The sequence below is a fragment of the Macrotis lagotis genome, chromosome 8, assembly GCF_037893015.1.
Source record: "Macrotis lagotis isolate mMagLag1 chromosome 8, bilby.v1.9.chrom.fasta, whole genome shotgun sequence".
NCBI lineage: Eukaryota > Metazoa > Chordata > Mammalia > Peramelemorphia > Peramelidae > Macrotis > Macrotis lagotis.
The window spans coordinates 60,724,317-60,750,114 of NC_133665.1; the positions used below are offsets into that span (position 1 = coordinate 60,724,317).

The 25,798-nt window shown below is 44.4% G+C and overlaps 3 protein-coding genes across 3 annotated transcripts; 1 reads left to right on the forward strand and 2 right to left on the reverse strand.

The window, feature by feature from the left end:
- Positions 1 to 628: 628 nt before the first annotated feature.
- HIRIP3 (HIRA interacting protein 3) lies at positions 629 to 5,549 on the reverse strand. The gene is made up of 7 exons (XM_074197309.1): positions 5,342 to 5,549; positions 5,102 to 5,222; positions 4,875 to 5,013; positions 3,591 to 4,765; positions 2,298 to 2,460; positions 1,750 to 1,848; positions 629 to 1,101 (listed from the first exon to the last, which is right to left on the reverse strand). Exons 1-7 carry the CDS (start codon positions 5,404 to 5,406, stop codon positions 926 to 928), a joined length of 1,938 nt encoding a protein of 645 aa, XP_074053410.1. The 5' UTR covers positions 5,407 to 5,549; the 3' UTR covers positions 629 to 925.
- INO80E (INO80 complex subunit E) lies at positions 5,512 to 15,572 on the forward strand. Its single transcript, XM_074197311.1, has 7 exons — positions 5,512 to 6,296; positions 6,554 to 6,624; positions 6,722 to 6,774; positions 7,920 to 7,998; positions 8,966 to 9,077; positions 9,975 to 10,091; positions 14,697 to 15,572. The coding sequence occupies exons 1-7, from the start codon at positions 6,216 to 6,218 to the stop codon at positions 14,919 to 14,921; spliced, it is 738 nt and encodes a 245-aa protein (XP_074053412.1). The 5' UTR covers positions 5,512 to 6,215; the 3' UTR covers positions 14,922 to 15,572.
- Positions 15,573 to 15,824: 252 nt separating this feature from the next.
- DOC2A (double C2 domain alpha) lies at positions 15,825 to 25,470 on the reverse strand. The gene is made up of 11 exons (XM_074197310.1): positions 25,335 to 25,470; positions 25,179 to 25,301; positions 21,878 to 21,957; positions 21,375 to 21,449; positions 20,887 to 20,996; positions 17,838 to 17,964; positions 17,639 to 17,698; positions 17,214 to 17,377; positions 16,856 to 16,937; positions 16,399 to 16,495; positions 15,825 to 16,252 (listed from the first exon to the last, which is right to left on the reverse strand). Exons 1-11 carry the CDS (start codon positions 25,468 to 25,470, stop codon positions 16,110 to 16,112), a joined length of 1,197 nt encoding a protein of 398 aa, XP_074053411.1. The 3' UTR covers positions 15,825 to 16,109.
- Positions 25,471 to 25,798: the final 328 nt, after the last annotated feature.

Here is a 25,798-nt window from a genome sequence, read left to right on the forward strand (position 1 = left end):
TCTCATTTGGAAGAGGTGGTCTTGAAGTCTGGCCTACCTGCAGAGCTTCTATTTAGCTATCTTCAGCTGACTAGTCATAACCCTTGCCATGCCCAATTTAAAGCCTGAACGAGGTTGTACCAGGAACCTGAGGATTTCCAAAGATGAAAGTGGGAAGAGGCCAATTAGAGACATAACAGATTATGACTAGGGCTTAAGTGGAATACCTGCTCCCAGAAGGACGTGAGCTATGAGAACTACTGTTTTAGAATCCAAATATGGCCAAAAGGAACCCTTGAGAGTATTTAGTGTGGCCCCTTCATTTGACTTATGATTAAATAGATCTGAGAGGTAAACTAACATCTAAAATGTGGCTAGTCAAGGACTCCTGGAGTCCTTTGTCAGAGAGCACTAGGCTGAAACCACTAGCTTATCTGCCCCAGTGGTAAATTGTACTTTCACCTTTGTAAACAGCAAAACTAAGAGAGCTTAAGCAATTAGAAAGGGAGAAGTATAGAATATTTTCATAGGCTGTTAGGAGTAAAATTGGTTAGTTACTGGGTCCAAGGGCTGTGAGCAGCAGTAATATGCAATCAGAGTTGGGCTAGGTTTCCTGAACTTTGGACTAGAAATAGATGAAACAAAAGGGTAACAAATATTCATTTATTGAGACTTTTAAAACACACAAATACCAGTATTTCAGTCAAAAACATGAGAACATGGACCGAAGGGCCCAATTTTATCCTTATAGGTATGAAACCCACTGCTGTAATATTCACCCTTGCAGCTAAGAAAAAGATTCATCTATCACGTACAGACAAAACTGGAAACAAAAGGAAATTATAAATACTTAAGACATAGGAGGGGGTGCTCTATACACTTTATACAAGGACCAGATTCCTCCCTCTGCTGAGAGGCACTGACTTCTAGAAGCTGTAGGGTTGGCTTAGTCACTCTCCCCATCACTGCTAATGATGCCCCGAAGGTTTGACCAATCAGTAGGTGGTGGCTGGGCCTTAGGCTCATCCCCATCTGAATCCAGGGCTCTTCGGTGGTATAGTTCCTCCTGGGGTAGCCCAACTTCCCCTCGTGGATTCCAGGCATTGCGTCTCCGAGATCGGCCTAAGAATTATAGAATTTAGAACTAAAATGAACCTTAGTGATTCTTCCTAGCTATTTGGTGGAGAAGAAAACAGACCCCAAGATCATGGCATCCAAGGTCCAAAAGTTAAGTAGGACAGCCAGGATTTGCACTTACTTCCAAAAAAATGTTTCTGTATATTCCCTCAGGAGAGCAAGGGCTCTGTGGAATTAACCTGAAAGCCTTTTTCTCCTTTCTATTCTTGCTACTCTTTGCATCCTATACAAAATAACAGCATTAAGGGATGGCTAGGTGACAAAGTGGATAGAGCACCGGCCCTGGAGTCAGGAATACCCGAGTTCAAATCCAGCCTTAATAATTACCTAGCTGTGTGGCCTTGGGCAAGCCACTTAACCCCATTGCCTTGCAAAAACTAAACAACAAAAAAAAAAACCCAGCATTAAGACAGTCCTCACAACAACCTAATATTAGGCATATGCAATTATCGTTCCCACTTTTCAGATGAATCAAAAGATAATGACAGAAGCTAAGTGACTTGTCCAATCATATAGCTAGTGTCTTAGGCAGGATATGAACTTCCTGATTCCAGTGCTCTATTCCCCAAGCCACCTTGGCGTTTCTACACACCTGCCTCATTCTCTGCAGTTCCCCCTTCTTCACATCTGTACCTGAACTATTGATGATATTACTGATGTCCAAAGATGCCATCTCTGCTGCCTCCTCTCTCCTCTCCTTCACTGCTCGACACTTCTCCAGGGAAGGGTTACCTGAGAGAAGGAAAAGGGAAGGGCATAAGAACAAAACAAGTTCAGCCTCAACATCTTTTCCAACATAAGACAGGGAACTTGGGAGTGAGCTCCAGGCAAAAGGAAGCAGTTTGAATCAATACCCTCTTATTCATTCCTTGTTTCTTGCTTGAATCTTTCTTTGACTATCTCTTCAGTCATTCAATGGCTCTTCCATTTCTTTTATAAGCTGAGCATTCCTTGAACCACTCTGGACTTTTTGTTCCTTCTTTGTAGATGACCTCAACCTATCAACTGTTGATCTGCTCATTTAAGATATCAATAAACTTTTTTCTGCTTACTCTGTGCAAAGCAGCATGCCAAGCAGTGGAGGTATACGAAGAAAAAAAAAAACCTAGTTTTCAAGAAGCTTCTATCCTAACAGCCCTTCCCTCCTTCCTTGTTTTGCTCCCCAGTTTTTTTCACCTCACCCTCTAAGCCTAAATCTTGCAGTTCTGCCTTGAGGACTCTGAGTCTTTCCTGATGAGAGCGGCAGGAACCCAAAAGCCTCTTGTAATTTCTATGGGCACCACAGGCTCGGATGTAGCGCTTTAGCCGAACAACTGCAGGGTGGTCCTCTCCTCTTCGAGAGCCCTGGAATAGGGAGGCCAAAGGTGAAAGTTGTCACTGAGAAATAAAATCAGGTTGGGGGTAGGATAAAGAAAAACAAACCCTTCAACTTCATCCTTGACTATAGCAGACAATGACACTTCACCTTTTCTATGTAAAAAATCGCTCCAAATCACCAATGAGAAATCTGAATCAAAATAATGGTATTTTACCTTGTATTCAGTAAACTGACAATGACAAAAGATGGGAGTAATCGGTATTGGAGGAGTGATAAAGAAAGACACTAATATGTATACTGTTGGTAGAGCTGTGAATTGGTTTAACTGTTCTGAAAACCAATTTGGAATTGTACTAAGAAAGTGATTAAAATATCCACACATCCAGAGGTCCCATTGTTTAGCACGTACCCTAAGAAGGGCAAAAACAAAAAGATTCCACATACGCTAAAATTATTTATAGTAGTATACTTTAAACATAGGAAAAATCTGGAAATAGTTAATGCCCCAGAATGGGAGGAATGGGGTATAAAATGGGAGTATAAAAATGCAATGAGTATGTCATAAGAAATCACAAATATGAAGTATAAACAAAAGTACAGGGGCAGCTAGGTGACGCAGTGGATAGAGCACCGGCCCTGGAGTCAGGAGGACCTGAGTCCAAATCTGGCCTCAGACACTTAATAATTACCTAGCTGTGTGACCTTGGGCAAGCCACTTAACCCCATTGCCTTGCAAAAAAAAAAAAAAGTACATATTTATACGAAATGACAGTGAAGTAAGCAAAACCAAGATAATAATAAACATGACTGTCTAGAAAAGAACAACAAAAATGAAAAGGTTATATAATTATATGAACTAATTTGTCCCAGGAGAACAAAGGAGAAAACACATCTCTCCCCCTTTTTTGCTACGGATATGAAACAAGGCATACATAAATTGTCAGGCCATTGATGTATTGGGTTAGTTTTGCTGAACTGTCTTTTCCCCCAATTGCCTTTTCTATTCTTTGATACAAAGTATGATTTAAGAGGAGTGGGATGCATTTGGAATACAAGTAGACATAAAAACAAAAGGTATCAACTCAATTTTTAAACAAAATCTTTCCTTCCTATTCTCTCAACCAGTCCCCCAACATTCCCACACCCCATGTCTCACCTTCCCTGATTTGGCCTCTGGGCTACTATCCTGTGAGGAAGTGGAAGAGGCTGGTACTCGGCCCTTGTTGGCCTCCTTCTTCTTGGTCCTTCCTGTCCTTTCTTCCTCATCTTTGCTTAATTCAGACTCATTCTCAGCATTTTTGGCTCCCTCCCTGGAGCAACCCTCATTACTGTCATCTGTTCTACTTTCATCCTCACTGTCCTCACTAGAAGCTTTTTTCATTCTCTTCTCTGCCTCACTACTATCTCCACTCTCTTCCTCCACAGCCTTTTTCTCTCTCTTCTTCCCAGAATTTCCCTTCCCTTTATTGTCCTTCTCTTCTTCCTCTTCACTACTCTCACTCTGTTTGACTGCCCTCTTACTTCCCTTTGGAGCCAATCTGTCTCTTGCAGTTTTTGTGTGTCTCCCTCCGGGTTTACCTCCCCTTATTTTCTGGTCCCTGAAACACTCATTACTTTCTTCTTCCTCCTCACCACTACTTATGCTGTTATCTTTCACCGGTTTTCTCATTCTTTTCTTCCCAGAATTCCCCTTAAATCCAGACTTCTCTTCAGTAATCTGCTTTGGTTCTCTTTTCCCTGCCATGTCTTTTTTCTCATCATCTTCACTACCCTCCTCCTTTGTTAACTTTGCTACCACCCTCTTCCTGGCAGAATGCACCTTCATTTCCTCAGGGGTTTTCGGTCCTTTCTTTTGAAGCGTTTCTCTGTCCCCCTCCTCACTGTCAGTCTGATCACTCTCAGTCCCTTGCATAGCTTTCCTTACTCCCTTCATTCTAGTTTTTGCTTTCTGTTCCTTCTTACCTGGCTTGGTTGCTTCCTTCTTTCCAACCCTACCCTTCTGTTTGTGACAGGTTTCCTCCTCACTTGCCCTCTCAATCTCCTCCAGCACTTCCTTTGCTCCCTTCTTTCTTACAAAGGCCCTAAACTCCTTCTCTTCCTCCTCCTCCTCCTCCTCCTCCTCCTCTTCTTCACTTCCTTCCTCAGGGTCCTCTTTCTTTTCAGGTGTCTTCCTGCCGGACGATGTCAGAATCTCCTCCTCGGGCTCCTTCATCCCCTTCTCCTCATCGGAGCTGCAATCTTTCCGGGCTACCCCATTCCCTGCCGGGGCCCGTGGGGAGCTTGGGGGGCTCTCCGGCTGGGGCTCAAGGCCGGAATCATCTGAGCTGTGTTCTGGAAGGACAAGCAGGCCAAATGGACAGATGAGAACTTTCTTCCACCGGGGCCACTCTCTCAGCCTCCTTGAGTGGCAGGGGGCGGGGGAGGGGAGGGAAGCCCCCACCTGTCTCCGAGTTGATGCTGGGCTTCTTCCTTCTCTTGGCCTGGGCCGCCCTGGAGGCGCTGGTCGGGCTGAGGGGCCGCTTGAGCCGCTCCTGCTCCTGCTCCCCGGGCAGCCGCTCCTCCGCGTCCTCCTCGTCGCCCTGCCGGGGTGGGGGGAGGCCGGGTCAGGGCCGAGGGGTCCCGGGCCGCGCCCCTCCCCCGCCCCGCCCCGCCCGGGCGCCCCTCCACCTGCATCTTCAGCAGCTCCTCCTCCACCAGGCGCTTCAGCCGCCTCTTGTCGTCGGGCGCCAGGTGGTCCAGGCCCACGTGGGCCAGGTACTTCTGCCGCACGATGGAGTGGGTCAGCACGCTGGGGGGCGGGACGGGAGTCAGGGCAGGGGCGGGCCCGGGCGCCCCTCCCCACGCGGCTCGCGGCCCGAGCCCTCGCCCGCCGGCCCTGCCCTGCCCCGGCCCCATCTCCCCGCTCACCTCAGGTCGGGGCGACCCCGGAAGAGGCTCCGGATGAAGTCCTGCATCTCGCGTTCCCGCGCCATCTTGCCCCGCCCCCTCGGCTCCCGCCTTTTCCCCCCGCCTAGCTGAAGCCTCTTCTTCGGCCCGGCTCGGCCCCTCGCAGGCCACCGTCGTTTTCGCCCGCCGGGGGCGGAGCTTCCCGTGTACCAGTAGCAAGTCGCGCAGGCGGCCCGCTAGCCGGGGGGCGGGAAGCCGCTTCCCGGCGCAACTCTGAATGTGGCGGGTGTTCCTCTTTTTTCGGAAAGAAGTGTGGAATCTTCCTCGGGTGGATCGCCGCAGGCGCTTCCGCCACGCTCGGGTGTGAAGTATTCATGTCGCGAAGCCTGAGTGTGGCGCTAATTCCCCCAACGCAACATCACGAGTTCAAAGACTCGGAGGACCTCACGGTCGCCTTTCGACCAAGAGAACCTCGTAGCACGATCCTTCGAACCTTGAACTTCGGAAGCGGAGTTACGGAACGCTCAGCTTTCGTGACGTCATCGCGTCTCTGTGCTCCCGTTGGTCGAGCCCTCCGCGGAGGTAGTGCGAGACCGGTTTTATTGCGCACGCGCGTTTCCCCGATCTCCCCCCCCCCTCCGGTTCTTTTCTGGCGCCTCGCTCTTCAGCGGAGACCTCTTCGCGGGTGTGTCTGGGAATTGTAGTCTCCGGTGGGAGTGAGGAGGCGGATTCCGGAAGTGGTGCGCCGGAGAGCGCCTGTTGTGGGGTGGGGAGCAGGTAACGGTTCTCCCCGGGCCTTGGGGGGGCCCCCCTCCCCCGCAGGCCCTGTCGCCCGAGCCTGAGTCGGATCGGGCCGTGGACGCCCGGGCTGGGGTGTGGATCCCCCCGCCCAGCCATGAATGGGCAAGCGGACGTCGAGGTGGACTACAAGAAGAAATACCGGAACCTGAAACGGAAGCTCAAATTCCTCATCTACGTAAGTGTGTGTCGGGGGACGGGGCCGAGCCTGGCCCCTCCTGCCCAGGGCCCCCTAGGTCCGGCCCCTGGGGAACCCCCACCCCGACCCGCGGGGAGCCGCTCCCGTAGCCCCCGGGCTCTGCCCACCACCTGTGCCCTGTGACCTTGGGCCTGGCCCAGCCCCGAGCCTCAGCCCCTCCTCGCTGCCCGGGACATGAGGGGGCTGCCCCACAGTGCCCCCAAGGGCGCCTCCAGCTCCGATGCTTTCTCATCCAGGAGCATGAGTGTTTTCAGGAGGAACTGAGGAAGGCGCAGAGAAAGCTGCTCAAAGTGTCCCGGGACAAGAGGTGAGCGGGATTGCAGTGGGGAAAGAAGCAGGGGGGGAAACCCAGCAACCAAAGGGAACACTACCTTTCACCTCTCCCTCCCCGTCTCTTCCCTTAGTTTCCTTTTGGATCGTCTTCTGCAGTATGAAAATGTGGATGAAGACTCTTCTGGTGAGTAGAAGACTGAAGAGTACCCAGCCCTCCATCGCTTTTCACCGAATTTTTGAGTGCCTTTGCTTATAGTTTATCACTCAGACTTTTTAAGAATGATAAAAAAAGGCTCCCCTGACTCTCCCAAAACTATATGAAGTAGATAATACAAACATTGCTGGTCTTTTCTTTAGAAATGAAAATGAAACAGAATTCCAAGATTGGCTAGAACCATCCATCTGTCTTCCCTATTGCTAATAAAGCCTCCTGCCTGAATTTATTCTGGTATTAGTCTCAGTTCTACTAATGATCTTTATTTGTTAGTGTCGTGATCATGTGTTAGTGCTCTCAGACAAGTCACATTTAGGTCATAGTTTTCTAATATATAAAATGAAGATAATGATTCCTGCCCTCTTTGCCACAGGTTTATTGTGAAGACATATTGAGACAACTAAGCATAACAATGTTTACATGCATGGTACTGATAAATTTTCAAAGCACATTGCTTACATTAACAAATTTGAGCTTAACTGTTCTAAAAAGATAGATATTTAACACAGTATTATCCTTGTTCTACAGAGGAAAAAACTGATCTTAATTAGGTTGTCACTTGCCTGTGATGGCACAGCTATTAATTGCCCAAGGTAGGACCTAAATTTAAATCGTCCTATCCCGAGATCTAGCACTCGTTTATGTAGACGCTCTCTTTAGGAAAGGGATGAGAGAAAATATTCACATTATTTTCTTATTTCCTGATTGCCTACTACTTCCAGGATATTATGATGGGTCTTGAAGCTACAAGAGAGTCCCTGCTTGCTCCCCAAGAGTTTATGGTCTAGTTTGGGGTAAGAGGCCAAATGCACATAAAGGTAGTTTAAAAGGTAAAGCAGTATATGCTGACTTTGATTAAAAGAACAAATACAATTAGAGATCAGAGGAAGGAAATATTCTGAGTGGGCTGATGTGGAAAGGAGACTAATAGGGCCCTTGGGTTAGCTTGGAAGGAAGAAGAAGAATTAAGTGATCAAAAAACCTGAGAGAGAACATTGCAAATGAATCAGAGCAAGGAACATGCATGGTGTATTTAATAAATATCATGTTTTTGAATATGAAGAGGCACTGAGAGAGTTGAAGAAATAGCTCAAGATTTCCTTTTCCCCTTCTAGACTCCGATGCCACAGCATCCTCAGAGAACAGTGAGACAGAGGGCACACCCAAACTCACTGAGACACCAGCCCCCAAGAGGTGAGAACGTTTCCTCCATCCTTCTTGTCTTAAAGGACAAGCCTTCTCTGTCTTTTTTTTTCCCTTTTACACTTGGTTGTTTGGTTTTTTTTGGTTTTTCTGTACTTGACAAACCTCATCAAACATAAACATTTCCATATACACAGAAGAATAGAAAAAGAGAATTGTAGGAGAAGCCAGGAATCTCTATTATATACAACTTGCTTTTCTTCAAAGAATAAATTTACTATGTTAGTTTCAAAACTGTCCTGCTTGCCTGTGTCTCCTGAGCCTCCTTCCGTTCTCTTCTGTATATTTTATCCTTGTCAGTAGTCCTACCCCTTCCATATAGGAAATCTCATAATGGCCCACCCTTGTAACAAATAAGAATAGTCAAGCAAAAATACACACATTTTCCATCTTAGAAAATAATATATCTTAATCTGCCTCTTTGGTCCTTCATTTCTTTGTCAGGTAGTGGATAACATGCTTCATTAGTGGATCCTTTGGAGTAGCAGTCATCCATGGAATTGATCAGAGTTCTTAACTCTTTAAAAGTTCTTTGTCTTTTTTTTTTAACAGTTTTTTTTTTTATTAGATATTGTACAAATTGTTTTTCTGGTTCTGCTCACTTCATTCTATGTTAGTTTATCTGAGTCTTCTTGGGTTTCTCTTACCTGAATGTTTCATTGTTGGTTTTGATGCAATACTAATTACATTCATATACTATGATTTGTTCAGCCATTCCTCAACTTTTTAGACACTTAATTTTTATTTCTTTGCTTCAGTGAAAAGTGTTGCTACAAATATTTGTGTAAGTTTAGGTCCTTTCCCTCTTTCTTTGATCTCTTTGGAATATCTGCCTAATGATGGTATTAGCTTCCTGTCCTTTCAAGAGGGGGGGGTGGCACAAATAGAATTTAGGCTAGAGACAAGGGTTGGAGGGTTGTTATTTGGGGTCTGATCTTCTCTGTTGTCCCCTTTCTAGGAAAAGAAGTCCCCCTCTAGGGGGTGCCCCATCCCCCTCTGGCCTTTCACTGCCCCCATCCTCAGGGTTTCCCCTGCAAGCCTCCGGGGGCCCCTCTCCGTACCTGACCTCGGTGAGTAGAAGTTTTCAGTGGTCATGATTTTGACCAAGGTTTTAATGTGACAGCTTCAGTTTCTGCATCAGGAAAGTAAGGCCAGCTGTTCTGCTTGAGGTGGGTTTCACAGATTGGCTAAGACATCATGTGGTGAGCTTACTTCAGGAAATGGCAGTGGCATTGTTACTGATGGGCAGTGATTTTTTGTGTCCACCCAGTGTTCATAGGGGCTGGTGTATGGGATGTGTCTACCCTGTTGGTTATGAGTTGTGTCTGTAGTTTTGCCCAGTCTAGTAAAATTAACTTTGTGCAAGGTTTTCATAGCTTTTTTGGAAAGAAAGCAGCCAGGCTGATGTTGGTTATGCACACAGTGAACCCCTTAGCTTCTCATGATGCCAAAATGCCAAATTGAGGGCAGGCAGCTGCTTCTTCTGAATCAGGAACCAACTTAGTGTAACTAATTGGAGATGAGCTGCTTTTGTAGTTTGTGGGTCTTGGCCCTTCATTGATCTGAGTGGCCTCTCCTAGTTCTGAGAGTGATCAGTGCTTGACAAAGTCTTGTCTCCTATTGTATCTTACTTCCTCACCCCCAAAATTATTTTATGCAAACTCAGGGTCTTTTCAGTGCTGGGCAGAGATGAGGCAAGCAGAAGGGAAATCTTTTCAGGAAGTTGAAGATCTCCTCATGTAAGGGATCAGTTGGCAGTGTTGGGGGGAGGCAAGCAGATTTGGAAGTCAAAGGAGAGACAGCTGGGCCCCACCATGCTCATCATCATTTTTTTTTTTGTTTGTTTGTTTTTCCATTTTCTCTTGTTTGGGTTTCTCCTTTTCCTTCCCTTCCCTTGACTTCCTCTTCCTCTCCCAAAATCCATCCTTTTCCCATCTTCATTCTCCCCTTTTTCCCCTCCCCTGCAGCTGGCCTCCCCCCCATATTCCCCCTTCCCCTCCGACTACCTGGCCCTGCAGCTGCCTGAGCCCAGCCCCCTGAGACCCAAGCGGGAGAAACGGCCCCGCCTGCCCCGGAAGCTCAAGGTACCTAAATTTGGGGGGAGTTGGGACATTTGGGGGGTATAGTGTGGGTTCGGGGTCACAAATGATAGGAGTACTGGTACTGGAGGAAAGCTTGAATTTAGGAGAGTTTTTGGATTACAGATAGAAATTTAAGGATCTTTTGCTAAGTATTAAGAGCCTATTGTCTACCCAATGTACTATGTTTAATACTGTTGGCACATATAGAAGTTCCTAGGCTACAGTCTGGTTTGGTAGCCAAGATTGACCTTGGAAAACAGTAAGTTCTAAACTGTGTTAAACCAAAGGAGAAAATGAATAAGAGGGGGGTAAAGTCTCTAGGAAAAACTTCAGTGAGAAGGGTTCACCTGGGGTCACCATGAAAGATGAGTTGAGTTTTGGATGGGTAGAAGAGAATAAGGAAAACAGTCCATATCAAGTTCATAATATAGACAAAGGTAAGTATGAGGTTGGTGTATTTCTGGGACTAAGATCAGCCTGAATAGACTAGAGTACACAGATAGCAGTGGCAGTTAAGGTGAGTAAGATTGTGACTCCAAGCCGGGCAGGGGAGTAGCTGGATGAATTATTGTTTGACTAGAACTAGTAGACCAGAAGGCAGACTTGTCCCTCTGTCCTCTCTATTTATCTTTATTCTTTCCAAGAAAAACTCAGAGGCTTTCACAGAATCCCTTGAATCTGATATAGGTCAGGTGTCAGTCAGGAAATATGCATTAAATCCTTACTCTCTGCCAATTACTGGGCCATACTCTAGGGTTACAAAGAAAGGAGATAACATGCACACAACTATGTGTAGATAAGGAGGGTAGACTCCAGAAGGGCAGGTGGGTCACTTTGGCAGTTAAGTGGAGGAGGGACTAGAATAAGGAGTTCTGAGGCAGAAAGGCCAGCCAGTCCTGAGGAGATGAGGGTCTGTACCAATGTGGCAGCAGTTGTTAGATGAGGGGGAATTAGAGATGTTCTGAAAGATAGAATCAGTAGGACTTAATGACAGATTCGATATAGAGGTATGAAGAGTGACTGAGAACTATAAGTAGGTTTCAAGTGTGGGCGATTTGGGGAGATGGTGGCGCCATAAACAGTGGTAGGAAAAGGGAGGGAATGTCAAGATTTTGGTATAGCAGGAAGAAATACAACTAGCCCTGCCCCCGTACCCCCCCCCAAACAATAAATAAACACAGACTACTAAGTAATTAAAATATCTAGAAAATGAACCAGATCGAATTCTGATCAGGAAATCCAATAAAAAGTTATAGTGAGTTGTTTTTCCAGCCCAGGTGGGCATCAGGAGGCAGATAAGTGTGTGAATACTAAGGACAGGGTCTAACTAGGACCATGCCAAGAAGAGCATTCCAGCACTCAAGGACTGAAAGAGAACTAAAACTGCACCAGGGCAAGACAGGCCCCACACTGGGGCACCAAGATCTAATGTAGAGTGTGGGAACAGATGCCAGATGACAGCTTTACTGCTCACCACTCAGTTCCAGAACACAGATCAGGATGGACTGAGTGGAGGGGCCTTCATTCAGGGGTAGCTTTTAGGGTAAGGAACAGTTACAGCACTAAGCTATATCCATAATTGAGACAAGTTCAGAAGCAAGCAGTAGCTATGGTAGCTATATGGCTTTTACTCAGGAGTGGAATAGAGTCTCAGTATCAACTTCTACCCCAATCTGAAGCCTACAAAGGAATAACCAAGGCAGGAATCCCAGACCAAAGAGAAACCTACAATTCTGTCATTGAACCAGCAGAACTTCCCAGTTGACTGATAGTAACTGAGACCAGCAGAAGTCTACTGAATCTCAAAAGGCAAGCCCACAGGCTTGTTGCTCAGACCCAAACCCAGGTCAGGAACTGGAAGAGTTCAGACCAGGGGACAGCAATCAGACTTGCTCTGGATTAGACTACTTTGGGAGCCCTGAAATCTTACCAGTCCCCAGCCTAAGTTATCTTTGAAATTCTGGAATAACACAACAGTCAATACCCTAAGAGAATAGAATCAGGACCAGCCCAGATATTCCCTCCAAAAATATACAGGGCCTAATCCTAACAGTTTGAAGACAGGAAATAGGCTGGAAGAATGAGCAAGTAATAAAAGAATCCCACCATTAAAAGCTATTATAGTGACAGGGACTTTCAAGACACAAAGCCAGGAGAAGAGGATGGCATCATAACATCTACAAGCAAAGCCTCAAAGAAAAACCACAGCTTGGGGACAAGTTCAACGAGAATCCCTGGAAAATATGAAGTGAGTTAAAACAAGTTTAAAAATGTTTTTAGAAATGAAATAAGATGCTAAAGGAAAAAAAATTAAAAATAAGAGCTATGGAAGAAAGAATTGGAAAGGGGGTTAAAAGGTTAGTACAATAAGTACAAAACCTAACCCAAAAATCAATTTCCTAAAAATTAGAATGGAAAAAATGGAAGTTCATGAGACAATGAGAAATGCTAAAACAGCCAAGAGACTGAAAATATAGAACAACTTTTTAAGGTATCTCATGGCAAACATAGTAAATAGGGAAGTTTGGAAGAAGGGGTGGTTAGAGAGAATGTAATGTTTACGGTATCTACAGGACATCTAGTTGGAAATGTCCCATAGATAGAAGTTTGAGACTGGAAATCAGGAGAGGTTAGGGTTTGATAAATTATATGCATATGAATAATAATTGAATCCATGGCAACTGATGAGATCATCTAATGAAATAGTAAAGAGGGAGAAGAAAAGAAGGCTCATGACAGAGCCTCAGTAGAGAACACTAATGGTTAGTATGTGGGATCTGGATGAAGATTTAGTAAGGAGACTGAAGAATAGTGAGACAGGTAAGAGGAAAATCCAGAAGAGAGTATCAAGATGGTAAAAATACTCAACAGTGACTGAGGTTACAGAGTTCATGAGAGATGAGGATTGAGATAAGGCCATGGGATTTGGCAATTAAGACAACATTAGTAATTTTGAACTAAAGCAGTTGCAGTAGAATAATTCAATTGGAAGCCAGACTGCAGAGTTAAGAATATGAGAGGAAAAGCAGTGGAGGCATTAATTGTAGACAACTTTCTCAAAACGTTTAGCCATTGAACGCAGGAGAGAGGACATTAGGTATTGGGAATGGAGGGGTGGGAGGGATAAGAGGAAGGATTTTTTAAAGCTGGGGGATGTTGTTTGTTTACATAAATTTTTTGCTCACAGCCATGACTGACTTCCTCATTCTCAAGAGAAAGGGAAAGGGATGATCCATTTAGTAACTTGAATGCAGAATAGAACTATCAAAGGTGGTAGCTAATTTTTTTGGCTGCAGACAAAAATTACATTACTATATATTGTAGTACATATCTTATATTTCAATGAAATTTCTTTAAGGAGATATTTAAAGTCTTCGGGGAATATAATATTAGCTCAAGAAGGAATTTTAAAAACAGTTCCAAGTCATAAAGCTGTTGGTGCCCCTTTGATAACTAGTCATGATATTACACTTTAAGGGCCATTGAGAAAGGGAAAGAGGTCCTGAGAGATTGGGTCTGAGCAGTATTCAAATCTAAGTCTCTTTGAATTCAAAACCTATGCTTTTCCAGTGTATCACACTGCCTCTCCCTTAGTGAGAGAGCTTCAGAAGGACATTTGTTGACAACAAAAATCTTTAAAGGGAGCAGGCTCAGAAAGAGCATAGTCCCTGAATTCCTAAAAGCTATTGGGTTAGCTCAACCGGGTGGCCAACAATTTTTTATTCCCTTACCTAGAATTTTGTTAGCATGTGTTTGAAATTTGAGGGGAGGTGCTAGGAGATTTTAGAGCATATATGGTCCCTACCACATCCCTCAGTACTAGACATTTTCTAAGCACCAGTTAAGTGTAAGACTTTCAGAGAATTTACAGTACACCTAGCTGTGGACCAGGCAGCTGATGTGAATTGCCAACCAAGTGGCATCCACCTTCTCCTTCCTCCCCTAGCACCAAATAGAAATCACAACCCAACTTGGCCATTGGGTTTTTCCCTTTTATTTGGCTAATGTCTCCACTCAGTGCTGCTTGACTCTGCTGCCAAGACTTAGTGCTTTTTAGGAACTCATCAGAAACTTAAGTGTGAGTGCTGACTGATTATGGCTTTAAGGCAGTGATCTTAACAGACAACCTGAGAAAAACATTCTGCAGATCTTTAGAGAAGGAAGTTTTCAAATGAAAACCCATAGTAGGGTTACCCTGGTACTTTGGGACTTTTCAGTGAACACTGCTAACTAATCCCCAGAGGCATTATCTGAATGAAGTATAAAGCTATTAATGGGGGCAGCTAGGTGGTGTAGTGGCTGAAGCACCGGCCTTGGAGTCAGGAGTACCTGGGTTCAAATCCGGTCTCTGACACTTAATAATTACCTAGCTGTGTGGCCTTGAGCAAGCCACTTAACCCCATTTGCCTTGCAAAAACCTAAAAACAAAACCACTATTAATGATGGGTGGGGAGACCAGGTGACATTGCCCAACTATTACACCAATTATGGAAGGATTAGAAATCCAATGAATTTTCAAAAAAGTTCTTTCCAAGGATAGGGAGGGAAATTTGCCTTATTCTCTTTTTTTTTTCCCTGTATCTTTCTCCTCCTCTACCTTCCCTACAGATGGCAGTGGGGCCATCTGAGTGTCCAGTGGGGGGTTCACTGACCTTCCCAGGCCGGGGAACTGGTAGTGCTGGGGTAGGGGCAACCCTGGCTCCACTGGGGCCTCCTAAGCTGCCCCCACATACCATCCTGAGCACCGTCCCTCGCCAGATGTTCAGTGATGCAGGGAGTGGAGATGATGCCCTGGACGGTGATGATGACCTCGTGATTGACATCCCTGAATGACCACCCACCTTAGCCCCTTCCCTCCCTCCAGTTGCCAGGGGCAATGGCAACAGAAGCAGCAAAGACAAAGAGCGGTGTATTTTTGGAGACATTTATTGATGCCCAGTTTTATTGGTCTGGACATTGACAATCAGAAGAGGCGTAAACATGCAGCAAAGGTGCCCCCAAAGAAGAGGCAGGGAGGCAGCCCCCAGTCCTGAAAGCGGACACATGCCGCCTTTGGATTTGCAGTTAGTGGTGTGCAGGGAAGGCAGATGGACTCTAGAGGTCAGCACAGGGCTTCCTGGCCCCCTGCTGCCATATGCTTTGCCTTCCTCTAGTCCTGGATGCAGCCAAAAGAAAAAGGAGCAACCAAAAGGGGCCTCTGCCTCCCCTTCCTGAAGGCAAAGATCCCTGCACCAGCTACCATTTTAATGGGGCAGCTAGATAGGACTAGTTACGTTTTTGTTTTATACTGAAGACTTATTAAAGGGGTTGCTTGGTGGTTTTTATTTTTATTTTCTGAAATGTTCTCCTTCCTTAACCCTCTCCTAATCCGGTTTACTCCCACTGTTGGGAGTTTTGCCGGGGCAGCTTGGAGAGGTGGACAGAGGAGAAATGACCTGGTTGGGGGGAGGGAGTGGGGCAATAAATTCTCTCCCTCCCCTTGCACATGCGAGTGGTTTGGTTCATTTGCATATAATATCCCATCAGGCAGTAGGAAATTTGCATATATAGCCCCACCCATCCCCTCACAAAAAAGACATCCCCACAGTAACAAAGTAAATCTCACAAAATAAGACAAAAAGTGTTGGGGGCAAAGAGGGAGAAACTTGTCCCACCCCAATCCCCATGTAAACGTGCAACACACTCGTGCGAAGTTGAGTAACAATCACATGGCCCTATGGTGCCCCCACCCCCACCCCCCAAGAAAGGGCTCTTCCTTTCCCACTCTTGATGAGGAGCAGCCTGGGTACCAAGTTACCTTTTCCCTGGGCTGAAACGGCCATTTCTATTCTTTCTTGAGCCCAGTGAGATGATAGAGAGCCTGGTGTCCTCCTTCCCGCCCCTTCTACCCTCTTCACTTTACAAGAGTGAAGAGGGGAAGCCATCCAACTGAAGCTCAGTTTCCCATGTTCTCTTACTTCCTCTAATAGGAGGAAGCATCTGGTGTCCATGGGTCTGATTTGCTGGGATTTTTGTGGGGTTTTAGGCTGAGAAGGAGGCAGCAGCAGGGGGCAATTCACTTGTCAGGGTATGCCAACGTTCCAGGGTCACGTCTGGTTGTCGAAGGCAGTCCCTCCAGTGCTTCAAGGCTTCTCCCCGTGAATTGGGACCCAAGGACACCCCACCTTCAGGGAAGCAAGAAATCGGTTGAATAAATCCAGTGCCCCAACCAAGCAGTTTTTCCCAAATACACAGGTGACAAGGTTTCCGTGTATAAATTTGGAACCCATGCTGGCCATTGGGAGTCAAATCCATTGGAACCTGATCTCACCAATGAAGTCATTAGATTTGCCAATGTCGTAGTCCCAGACGGTGACCTCTAAGGTCTTCGTGGCCAGACCCGGGAGCTCCATCTCATAGAAGAATTCCTGGGGAGGTGGGGGGAATAAGGAGGGCTACTTTCTCTGATTTACTTGGGGATTGTCCCAGATTATTTCCTGGATTCAGCCTCTAACCTTGCCCAATTCTGTCTGGACCAACTCTTCCTATAGCAGTCATCTCACTAAAGACACTGTGGGTTATAGCTTTCAGCAAGGTGGAATTAAGAGGATTTCCTAACTCCAGAGTTCTGGGAAGTAGAAAATCACTTCTACATTTCCCAGAATCCTTTAGGGCAGGGTGGTTAAGAAACATTGGGATCATAATAGTGGAGATGGAAAAAAACGACCTCCCCTCCAGGATCAAACCTCATTTTCTTGGACCTCGCTTTCTCCCCACTCCTCAGTCACCTCATTAAACTCAGGATTCAGAGTTTTCTTCTTCACTGATGTTTTGTGCTTTGATTTCTTCTCCACATCTGGCCTCAAGTACCTGCAAAGACCATTGCAGGTCAGAATGCTTAGATTCTGGAATGGAAGGTAGAAGAAGAATGGGGGGGGGGGGAGCAGGTGCCTGGGGCAGAGGACAAGAGGTCAGTGTGGCTAGTGAACAGAGCATTTATTGGACATTCAAGACACCTGGTTTCCTAAGATTCTAGGAACACTCCAGGGTCATTGAGAACTAAGGGAGGTTGCACAGGAAAGGAGACTGGGGACTGGGAGTTAGGACACCTGGGGCACAGGAAGGGAGTGGGGCTGGGTCCCTCACGTCTTGACGTAGGGGTCAGAGTAGCCGTTGACATCCATGGCTGCAAGATGAGCACATCGAACAATACCCACAAGCAGCCCCTGACGCTGAGAGCTATAGGTGAGCCTGAGCAAGATTCGACCCCGTTCCTCCAGCAGGCCCTGGCCCTGCTCAGCTCGTTCCAACTGTGAATAAGAGACAGCATCTCAAACTGAATTATATGAAATGATTCTTTTCTCACCCTATTCCCTTTCTCTCCACACCCCCTTCTTTAGGGAGTTGGAGAAAAGTCCTTTTTTGCATCTAGGCAGAAATTGGCAAAGGGGTCAAAGCTATTAAGGCCAGAGTCCTGCATTGTGGAGTCTTCCTCCCTAAAGAAACTTCTCCCTTCTTTCTCTTGAAGGAGACTGTTGGTAGGGGTAAGGGGTGGGGCATGATTTCCTTACCTCTTTCAGATAACAGGAAATACCTCTCAGGGCAGCTGTCATAGAGGAAGGTGATGCCAACTAGGCGATAGAATTTGAAATGCCAATCAAACTCCAACTCACAGAGCCTCTCCTTTTCCCAAGATCTTCAGCCCCTGCCCCCTCCCCAGTTCTCATCCCCACCCCCAGTCATCAAGAAATCTCAGCTCCAGATACTGACCGGGACCTGTCGCTCCAGACAGATGTTAAAATGCTTCTTCTGGGAAGGTTTGAGACGTCGCAATGGTACCCGAGTCTCCCCAATGAATTCATTGTGACTCAGCTTGTCCTCATCACAAACAGAAATCCTGGAGGGACAGAGGCATCAGGGTTGGTTGGATGGTTGGTTGGATGGCTTGTTGGTTGGTTGGTTGGTTGATTCTTGTCCTTTGTTATTGAAGAAGTCCAAAACGACATCACTATTTTAGAGAATCCTAGCACTGGAGATTCAACTTCAAGTCACCTCTCCTAAGAGTGAGAGGAACCAGGAAGGGGACAGAGATGATTCCCTGAATATTGATGATGACCTTGTAATTGGTATTCCCTCTCACGGTTCAGTAAAGTTGCAGGGGATCCAGAGAGGGATACTCCCACTATATGAGGCAGGGAGAGGTCCATCTTGCACCTGAAGTTGGAGGTAAAGTGATCATAGGAACAAAGCTGTTACATAAAGACTTTTGGGGCCTCAATACCCCAGTAAAAGCACTAGAAGTTCAGCCCCATGTCCTCAAGCCCTAACATTTTGGAAACCAAATCTCCTTGTTCCACATGTTCAGGATCCCAGTTCACAGCTGCATTTAACCAATCAAAGATGAGTATTGGATGATAAAGGAGAGGTTTTCTAGTACCCATATTCCCCATTTCCCTGGGGAAAACAATTGGAATAGGGAGTCAAGATCAAGAAGAAATCTTAAGGGCAGCTAGGTGGCGCAGTGGATACAGCACCAGCCCTGGAGTCAGGAGGACCTGAGTTCAAATCTACTCTCAAACACTTAATTACCTAACTGTGTGACCTTGAGCAAGTCATTTAACCCCACTGCCTAGCCAAAATAAACAAAATAAAAAGATTAAATATTCTCTTATTTCCTCCCTCCCAAACTCCCTCAGCTCCAGATATGGAGATAGTCGAGGAGCCAGATTAACCAAGACTAAATCCTAGGAGTCTACAGGCTCTATGGTCTGTTCAGGGTCTAGGACTAGGGGTGCCTCAGAACTGTTGGGTGAGATTAAAAAAAAAAAACCTGTGGACCTAGGGAAACATCAATCCTACATTGCTCCATACCCATCCTCTCTTCCTATTTCTCTTCTTTTCAAGTTTAACCTCACTTCCTCTGTACTTGATCCCATTCCCTCCAACTTCTTTTTGGACCTTATTTCTCCAATTATCCCTTGCATCTTCTCTCTCTCTCTCTCTCTCTCTCTCTCTCTCTCTCTCTCTCTCTCTCTGCTGCTGCTGCTTCTTTCCTAACCACCTACATAAATGCATTCATATCTCCTCTTTCCTAACAAAACACTGGTTTGACCTATTGCCACATCGAACTACCTTTCTATTTCTCTCCTTTCCTTTACTTCCAAACTCCTCATGTGGCTCATTCTATACTCATTGCCTCCACTAACTCACCACCCACTCATTCCTTAATCCCCTGCAATCTGGCTTCTGTCCCCATCATTCTCCAGAAACTGTTCTTTCCAAGGTCATCAATGCCTTCCTCTCAGCTAAATGTAAGTGATCTTTTATCAGTTCTCACCCTTTTTGCCCTCTCCTTATCATTTGACACTATTCTGGATTTTCTTACCTTTGGCTTCTGTGACAGTGCAATATTCCAACCCTCCTCCTAACTCTCTGACAACTTCTCTGCTTCTTTCATTAGCTTCTCTTCCTCCTTCTGTTCTCTTACTGTGGGCATCCCCCAAGGTTTGGTCCTCAGCCATCTTCTCCATGTTCCTCTAAATACGCTTTCCTTTATGATCTCATCCACTCTCACAGTTTCAACTATTCTTTCTATTCAGATGATTCCCAAATCTCTCTTTCCAAACCTCATATTTTTTTCCCCTGAACTCTAGACTCTAGCCATCTTCTGTGCAGCTCCACCTGGATGTCTCCTTAGCCCCATATTTGCAACATATTCAGAATCAAACTTACTGTTGTCCTTTCTAAACCAGCTCTTCCTTAGGTCCTTATTTTTAATTGATGACACTACCATTTCCCCAATCATTCATGATGCCATAGTCACATTTTATTTTTCCCTTTTCCTCTTCAAGAAATGGCAGGACATGGTCACCAATTAGTTGTTTGGGTAAGATTATATAAGGTCTTGAATAACAGAATTAGACTTGATGAGGTAAGCTCATCAAACTCTTATTGATGGAGTAAACTCAAATGAGTATGTAAAGTACTTAGTAAAACTTAAAGAGCTATATTATAATTCTCAATCTTCTCTTTCTTTATGAAGTTCCAATAGAAACAGCCCTTTTTATATAACAATAATAATAATTCTTAATACCTATGTTATTATTATAGTATTGTAAGCTATTGCAAGAGTTTGATCAGAGGACTGCTGAACTGATACTCATGCTTTAGGAAGACAAAGTTAACATTGAGCTGGATGAATTAGAAAGGGAAGGGTTGCAACCTGGTCAGCCAAGGGAGGAAAGAATTTTTTAAAAGGAAAGGATGGTCATTATTATTAATCAAAAATGAATAAGTGTTAGGACTCAGACCTTGGGAAAGTCACTTCCCTTCTCTGAGCCTCACTTTCCTCATATGTAAAATTCAGGAGTTGGACAAAATGATCTTTAATGCTCCCTCTTGTACTAAGTCTATGATCCTAGAAGATCACCAGATGTGGCAAAAAGATCACCCAGACTTTGGAGAGAGCAATTTCAGTAGGATGCAGGCTGGTAGTAGAAGCCAAATTTCAGAGGGTTGAGGAGTGAACTGAGAGGGGAAGGGATACATCAATGTTTCTAAACATTATAGGTCTTTCTAAATATTTTCCCATTAATTGTAAGATAGCTAGATTAATAATTCAAAGGATCAATAGGGTAAAGAGGGTTTTAGTTTTTTTTTCAAAATGGGAGTGATGTAAGCATGAATGAAGGCTGCAAGGGGGTGAAAGTGGAGGTGGGGAGCAAAAAGACCTTAGTGGCAGGGGTGAATGGCTTAAAGATAAAGGCACCAGGAAGAGATGGAAAGGAATAAATTAGGGCAAGAGCTTTCTGTATCTCACCTGAGCACCTTTCTGGTGATATCTTCATCAGTAATCCCCCGGTACATTAAGTCTTCATTCCACACAGGATTCAGCGTATTTCTCTGAGTCTTGGTCTTCAGCTTGTTGGCCTATTGGTCATAAAAGGGATAAAGGGTTGTCCAAAGGTCAGGGAATACTCACAAAGAGAAGGGGGGGAAAAGAGCTTAAGGTGGAAGGAGAGGAATCCATTCAATTATAAACTTCTTGAGGTTAGTCTAAATTACTTTTGTATCTCTTTCAGTCTCTAGCACAAAGTAGAAGCTTAAAAATAATAATGATGAGAATGATAATAATACATTAAACTGATTTACAAAGATTTTTTTAGCTCTCTGGATTAGTTAGCAAAAAAAAGGGAAAGGCTTTCACTATTTAGAGGAGGAAGGGGAAAAGATTCTAGGAAGGAATATGGATCTAGAAGTAGGAAAAATAGGGAAGAAAATTAGGGGAACCTCAGAAGGGAGAAATACCTTGCAGGCCCCTGGTAGAAGGTGTAGTTTGACATAGGGATCAGCCAGGCCATTGAAGTCCATGGGCTTGAGGCCCTGTCCATGGAAAGTTAGGAAAGAGTAGAAATTCCTCTCAGTTCCTCCCTTCCCTGAGCTTAAGGAGATTATCTAGGCCTCCCCAAATCCCAAAACTTCTTCCACATTTTAAGAATACATAACCTGGAAAAGGCTAGGGAGAGGAGGAAAATATATAAAAATGCCAGGGAAATGAAGGCAGAGATTATAACTGCAGCCCAAAGAAGAATGGAACAACTAGTCAAACAAAAGCTAAAGATGATAAACAGAGACAGGAAGCTGGGAAGGAAATGTTCAATTTAGGGTAGGGTAGAGAGGAAAGAGGAAAGAAGGAATATCCTATCACTGATCACCCCACCCCCAGTAACAACCAAGGTCCTGGGAGAGGGGACTAGGGCTATGGGGAAGAAAGGAGGGACTGGGCCTATACAAGTGTGTCTGGTACCTACCTTAGCCCTGAGGATGCTGCAATGGAGTGTGCAGGTTGCCTGATCATAGAGAAGGTCAAATTCCAGGGTGCCCAAAGCAGCTGCAGAGAGTTCCATTCATATTTCAAACTAAACATGTCTGAAACATAACTCCTTTTCTCTACTTACCCCTATTTTCCCCAACATACACAAACTGCCTCCAAATCTCTCAATTTTTATTGAGAACATCACCTCAACAAAGGTTGAAACCTCAGTCCTCAAAGCTTTCCTTTCCTTTTCTTCCTGTAGACAATCAGTTACCAAGCTCTGTCTTTTCTACCCACATCTATTACATCCATCCTCTTTTTCTTTTTTCATAGACACCAACCTTAGATCAGGTCCTCATTACTTCTTTCCTAAATATTTTAAATAATATTTTATTGTTCCACCAATTACATATAAAAACAATTTTTAACATTTGGACTTTTTTTTAGTTTTAGTGTTCAAATTCTATCTTTCTTTCCCTATTTTCCTCCCTCTCTGGGACAGTAAATCATCTGATTTAGTTTATACATGTGCAGTCATGTAGAACATATTTCCATATTAGTCATTTTGTAAAAGTAAACTTGAAAAAGGAAGAAAGAAAAAAAAGAAAGAAAGAAAGGAAGGAAGGAAGGAAGAAAGAAAGAAAGAAAGAAAGAAAGAAAGAAAGAAAGAAAAGAAAGAAAGAAAGAAAGAAAGAAAGAAAGAAAGAAAGAAAGAAAGAAAGAAAGAAAGAAAGAAAAAAGAAAGGGAGGGAAAGAAGAGGAAGAAAAGGAGGGAGGGAGGAAGAAAGAGGAAGAAAGAAAAATAATATGCTTTGGTGTATATTCAGATGCCATCAGTTCTTTCTCTGGACATGGTTAGCATTTTTCATTATGAGTCCTTTGGGATTGTTTTGTGTCATTGTATTGCTGAAAATAGCTAAATCATTTATAGTTGTTCATCACACAATATTGCTGTTACTGTGTACTATTCTCCTAGTTCTATTCACTTCACTCTGCATCATTTCATTTAAGTCTTTCCAGGTTTTTCTGAAATCATCCTGTTTATCATTTCTTAGAGCACAATATTCCATTACAAAGATATACCATAACTTGTTCATCCATTCCCCAACTGATGACGTTCCCTCAATTTACAATTTTTAGCCATCACAAAAAGAGCTGCTATAAATATTTTTGCACAAATAGTCCTTTTCCCCCTTTTTTAAAAAAAAACCTCTTTGGGATACAGACCTAGTTGTGGTATTGCTGGTTCAAAGGATATAGCCATTTGGACATAGTTCTAAACTGGTCTCCAGAAGTTCACAACTCTACCAACAGTGTTATTGTACCTGCTTTCCCATATCCCCTCCAACATCATTTTCCTTTTCTGTCATATTAGTCAGTCTGATAAAGGTGTGAGGTAGTGCTTCAGGATTGTTTTAATTTGCATTTATCTAATCAATTGTGATTTAGAGCATTTTTAATATGATTATAGATAACTTTGATTTTTTTACATTTGAAAACTTCAAATGCTTTGATCATTTTTCAATTGAAAAATAATTTGTATTTTTATAAATTTGACTCCATTTATAGTATACTTGAGAAATGAGGCCTTTATCAAGGATAGTTGCTATAAAATTTTGCCCAGTTTTCTGCTTTCTTTTTAATTTTGATTGCTTTGGTTTGGTTTGTGTACACTCTCCTGAACTATTTACAATAGTCCCCTGATTATGCTCTCCCTGCTTCCCATCTCTCCCTTCTTTAATCTATTCTCCATACCAATGCAGAGATTCCCATCCTAAGGCCAGATCTGACTATATTACTCTCCAGTTTAAAAATCTTCAGTGGCTCTATAGCCTCTAGCAGTTAAAACCCTCAGCAATCTAATTCCTCAACCTTCCCAGATATTTCATATTAATTATTCTTCTGTATGGGCTCAACATTCTTACCATGACCTACTAGCTGATCCCTGGAATCAATATTCCAACTCCAGTCTCTGTGCATTGGAACAGATTTCCATTTATGCTTGGAATTAACCCCCTCCTTATCTGGACCTCTTAGAATCTCTAGTTTTCTTTTAAACTTCAACTCAGGTGAAGCCTTCTATGGGACATCTTCCCTGTTCGCCAAAGTTGGTAGTTGTTGCTTGATCTCTCTTAAAATTACCTTGTACTAATGCTTCACTGTATAGATACTCTATTTTCACAGGCCACCCCACCTCTGAAAATATAAACTCTTTGAAGGCAAGGACTGTTTCATTTTTGTCTTTATATCCCCATCCATTGCCTGGAATAATGCCTTGTATATTAACTATTAAGTAGATACTTAATAAATGTTTGTCAAGTAAAGCTGAGGTCTGGATTATGAGTGATTTTCTATGATGGGATCCTGGGTGTATGTATGTTTGTGTGTGTGTGTGTATGTGTGTGTGTTGTTTTGGAGGTTGTCAAGAGAGACAGACTGAGTGAGACAGAAAAGCAAGAGAAGAGACAGACAGACAGAAAGATAGAGAAAAGAGACTGAGAGAAGAGACAGAGACACTGGGAGAGAGGCAGAGAAACAGACAGGGACAGAGAGAAAAGAGACAGAGACAGATGAGACAGAAAGACAGAGAGACAGAGAGAAGAGAGAGCAAGAGGAGAGAGAGAAAGAGAGAGAGAGAGAGAGAGAGAGAGAGAGAGAGAGAGAGAGAATGAAGAGTGTCTATAAGAAAGGGAGAAATGAATGCCTGTGCATGTGTGTATGTGATAGTATGAGTGTGGTTATGTATACACTTTCTGTGTGTGTGCGAATTTGAGTGCCCGTATGCATATAAGTAAAAGTAGTGATAACTATGGAAGAATAGAAGTGTGTAAAAGAATTTATGTATATGAGTGTACCTGTATGAGGTCTGAAGATGTGACACTCTGTGTCAAGAAATATGTATGTATGTAACTCTGTGTGTGTGACTGTATATATGATGGCATTTGTGTTCCTTTGAGAGAGACAGAGAGAGAGAGAGAGAGAGAGAGAGAGAGAAAGAGAAAGAGAAAGAGAAAGACCTGATCTTGCTTCCATGTCCTCAGCTATGGTTGGGACTTGAGCTCTGTAGGTGGGAGGGTGTTCCTAGCACAAATATTTAATATTATTTAATATTGAGGCTGGCAGATGTAATGTCATAGTAGCTAAGTTGCAGCATCAAGGCCTCCCTCTCCCCAAAGGACCCTGATGTCCCTGGCTTCCCCTTCAGGTCCCTCTATCCCCCAAGCCTCCCCTTCCCAGTGCTCCTCATGATCTGTTATCCTGAGCTCCCAGCACCTTCCCTATCCCCTCAGACTCACTGGTGTCATCTGAGTCATAGCTGTCCACTTCAGCCCCCTCCTCAGAGGCCCCAGTCCCTCGAATACCAGCCCCAGGGGACAGAGCCAAGGGGGTTAGGCTGGATGTAGCTGCAGCCCCAGCCCCTGGAGAGAGCTGGGCTTGGGGGTCTGCTCTACCCCTGCCACCCTCAGGCCCCAGCCGAGGAAAGTAATCAGAGATCTGCCGGATGGGTCGAATAGGACCAGGGCACACATTGATGGCCATGTGCTCCTGGATGTTGATGGTCATCCGGTCACCCCTCCGGCCCCTCATTCACACGTTCCCCCTAGAAAAAGGAGGAAAAGGAAAGTTGGATGCGGATCCCTCTCCTCTAAAAACCTAAATGACCTTTCTTCTGCACTTTCTCCTCTGGACTCCCCCTCAACCTTTGGAGCATCATCTTCCTGGAGGATTTAGGGTCTTGTCCAGAGGATCTGACTTCCAAAGAATAGGAAATAAGAGCATACCCTCCCAGAGAAGACTTGAATCTCAGAGCCTGTTGGGGGGGGGGGTGATCATCCTTCTTGGCAGATGCTGGGGCAAGAGCAGAGGAGATAGCAGCAGAGCCTTGCAGAGGTATAAAGCTAGCTCATTCCCATAA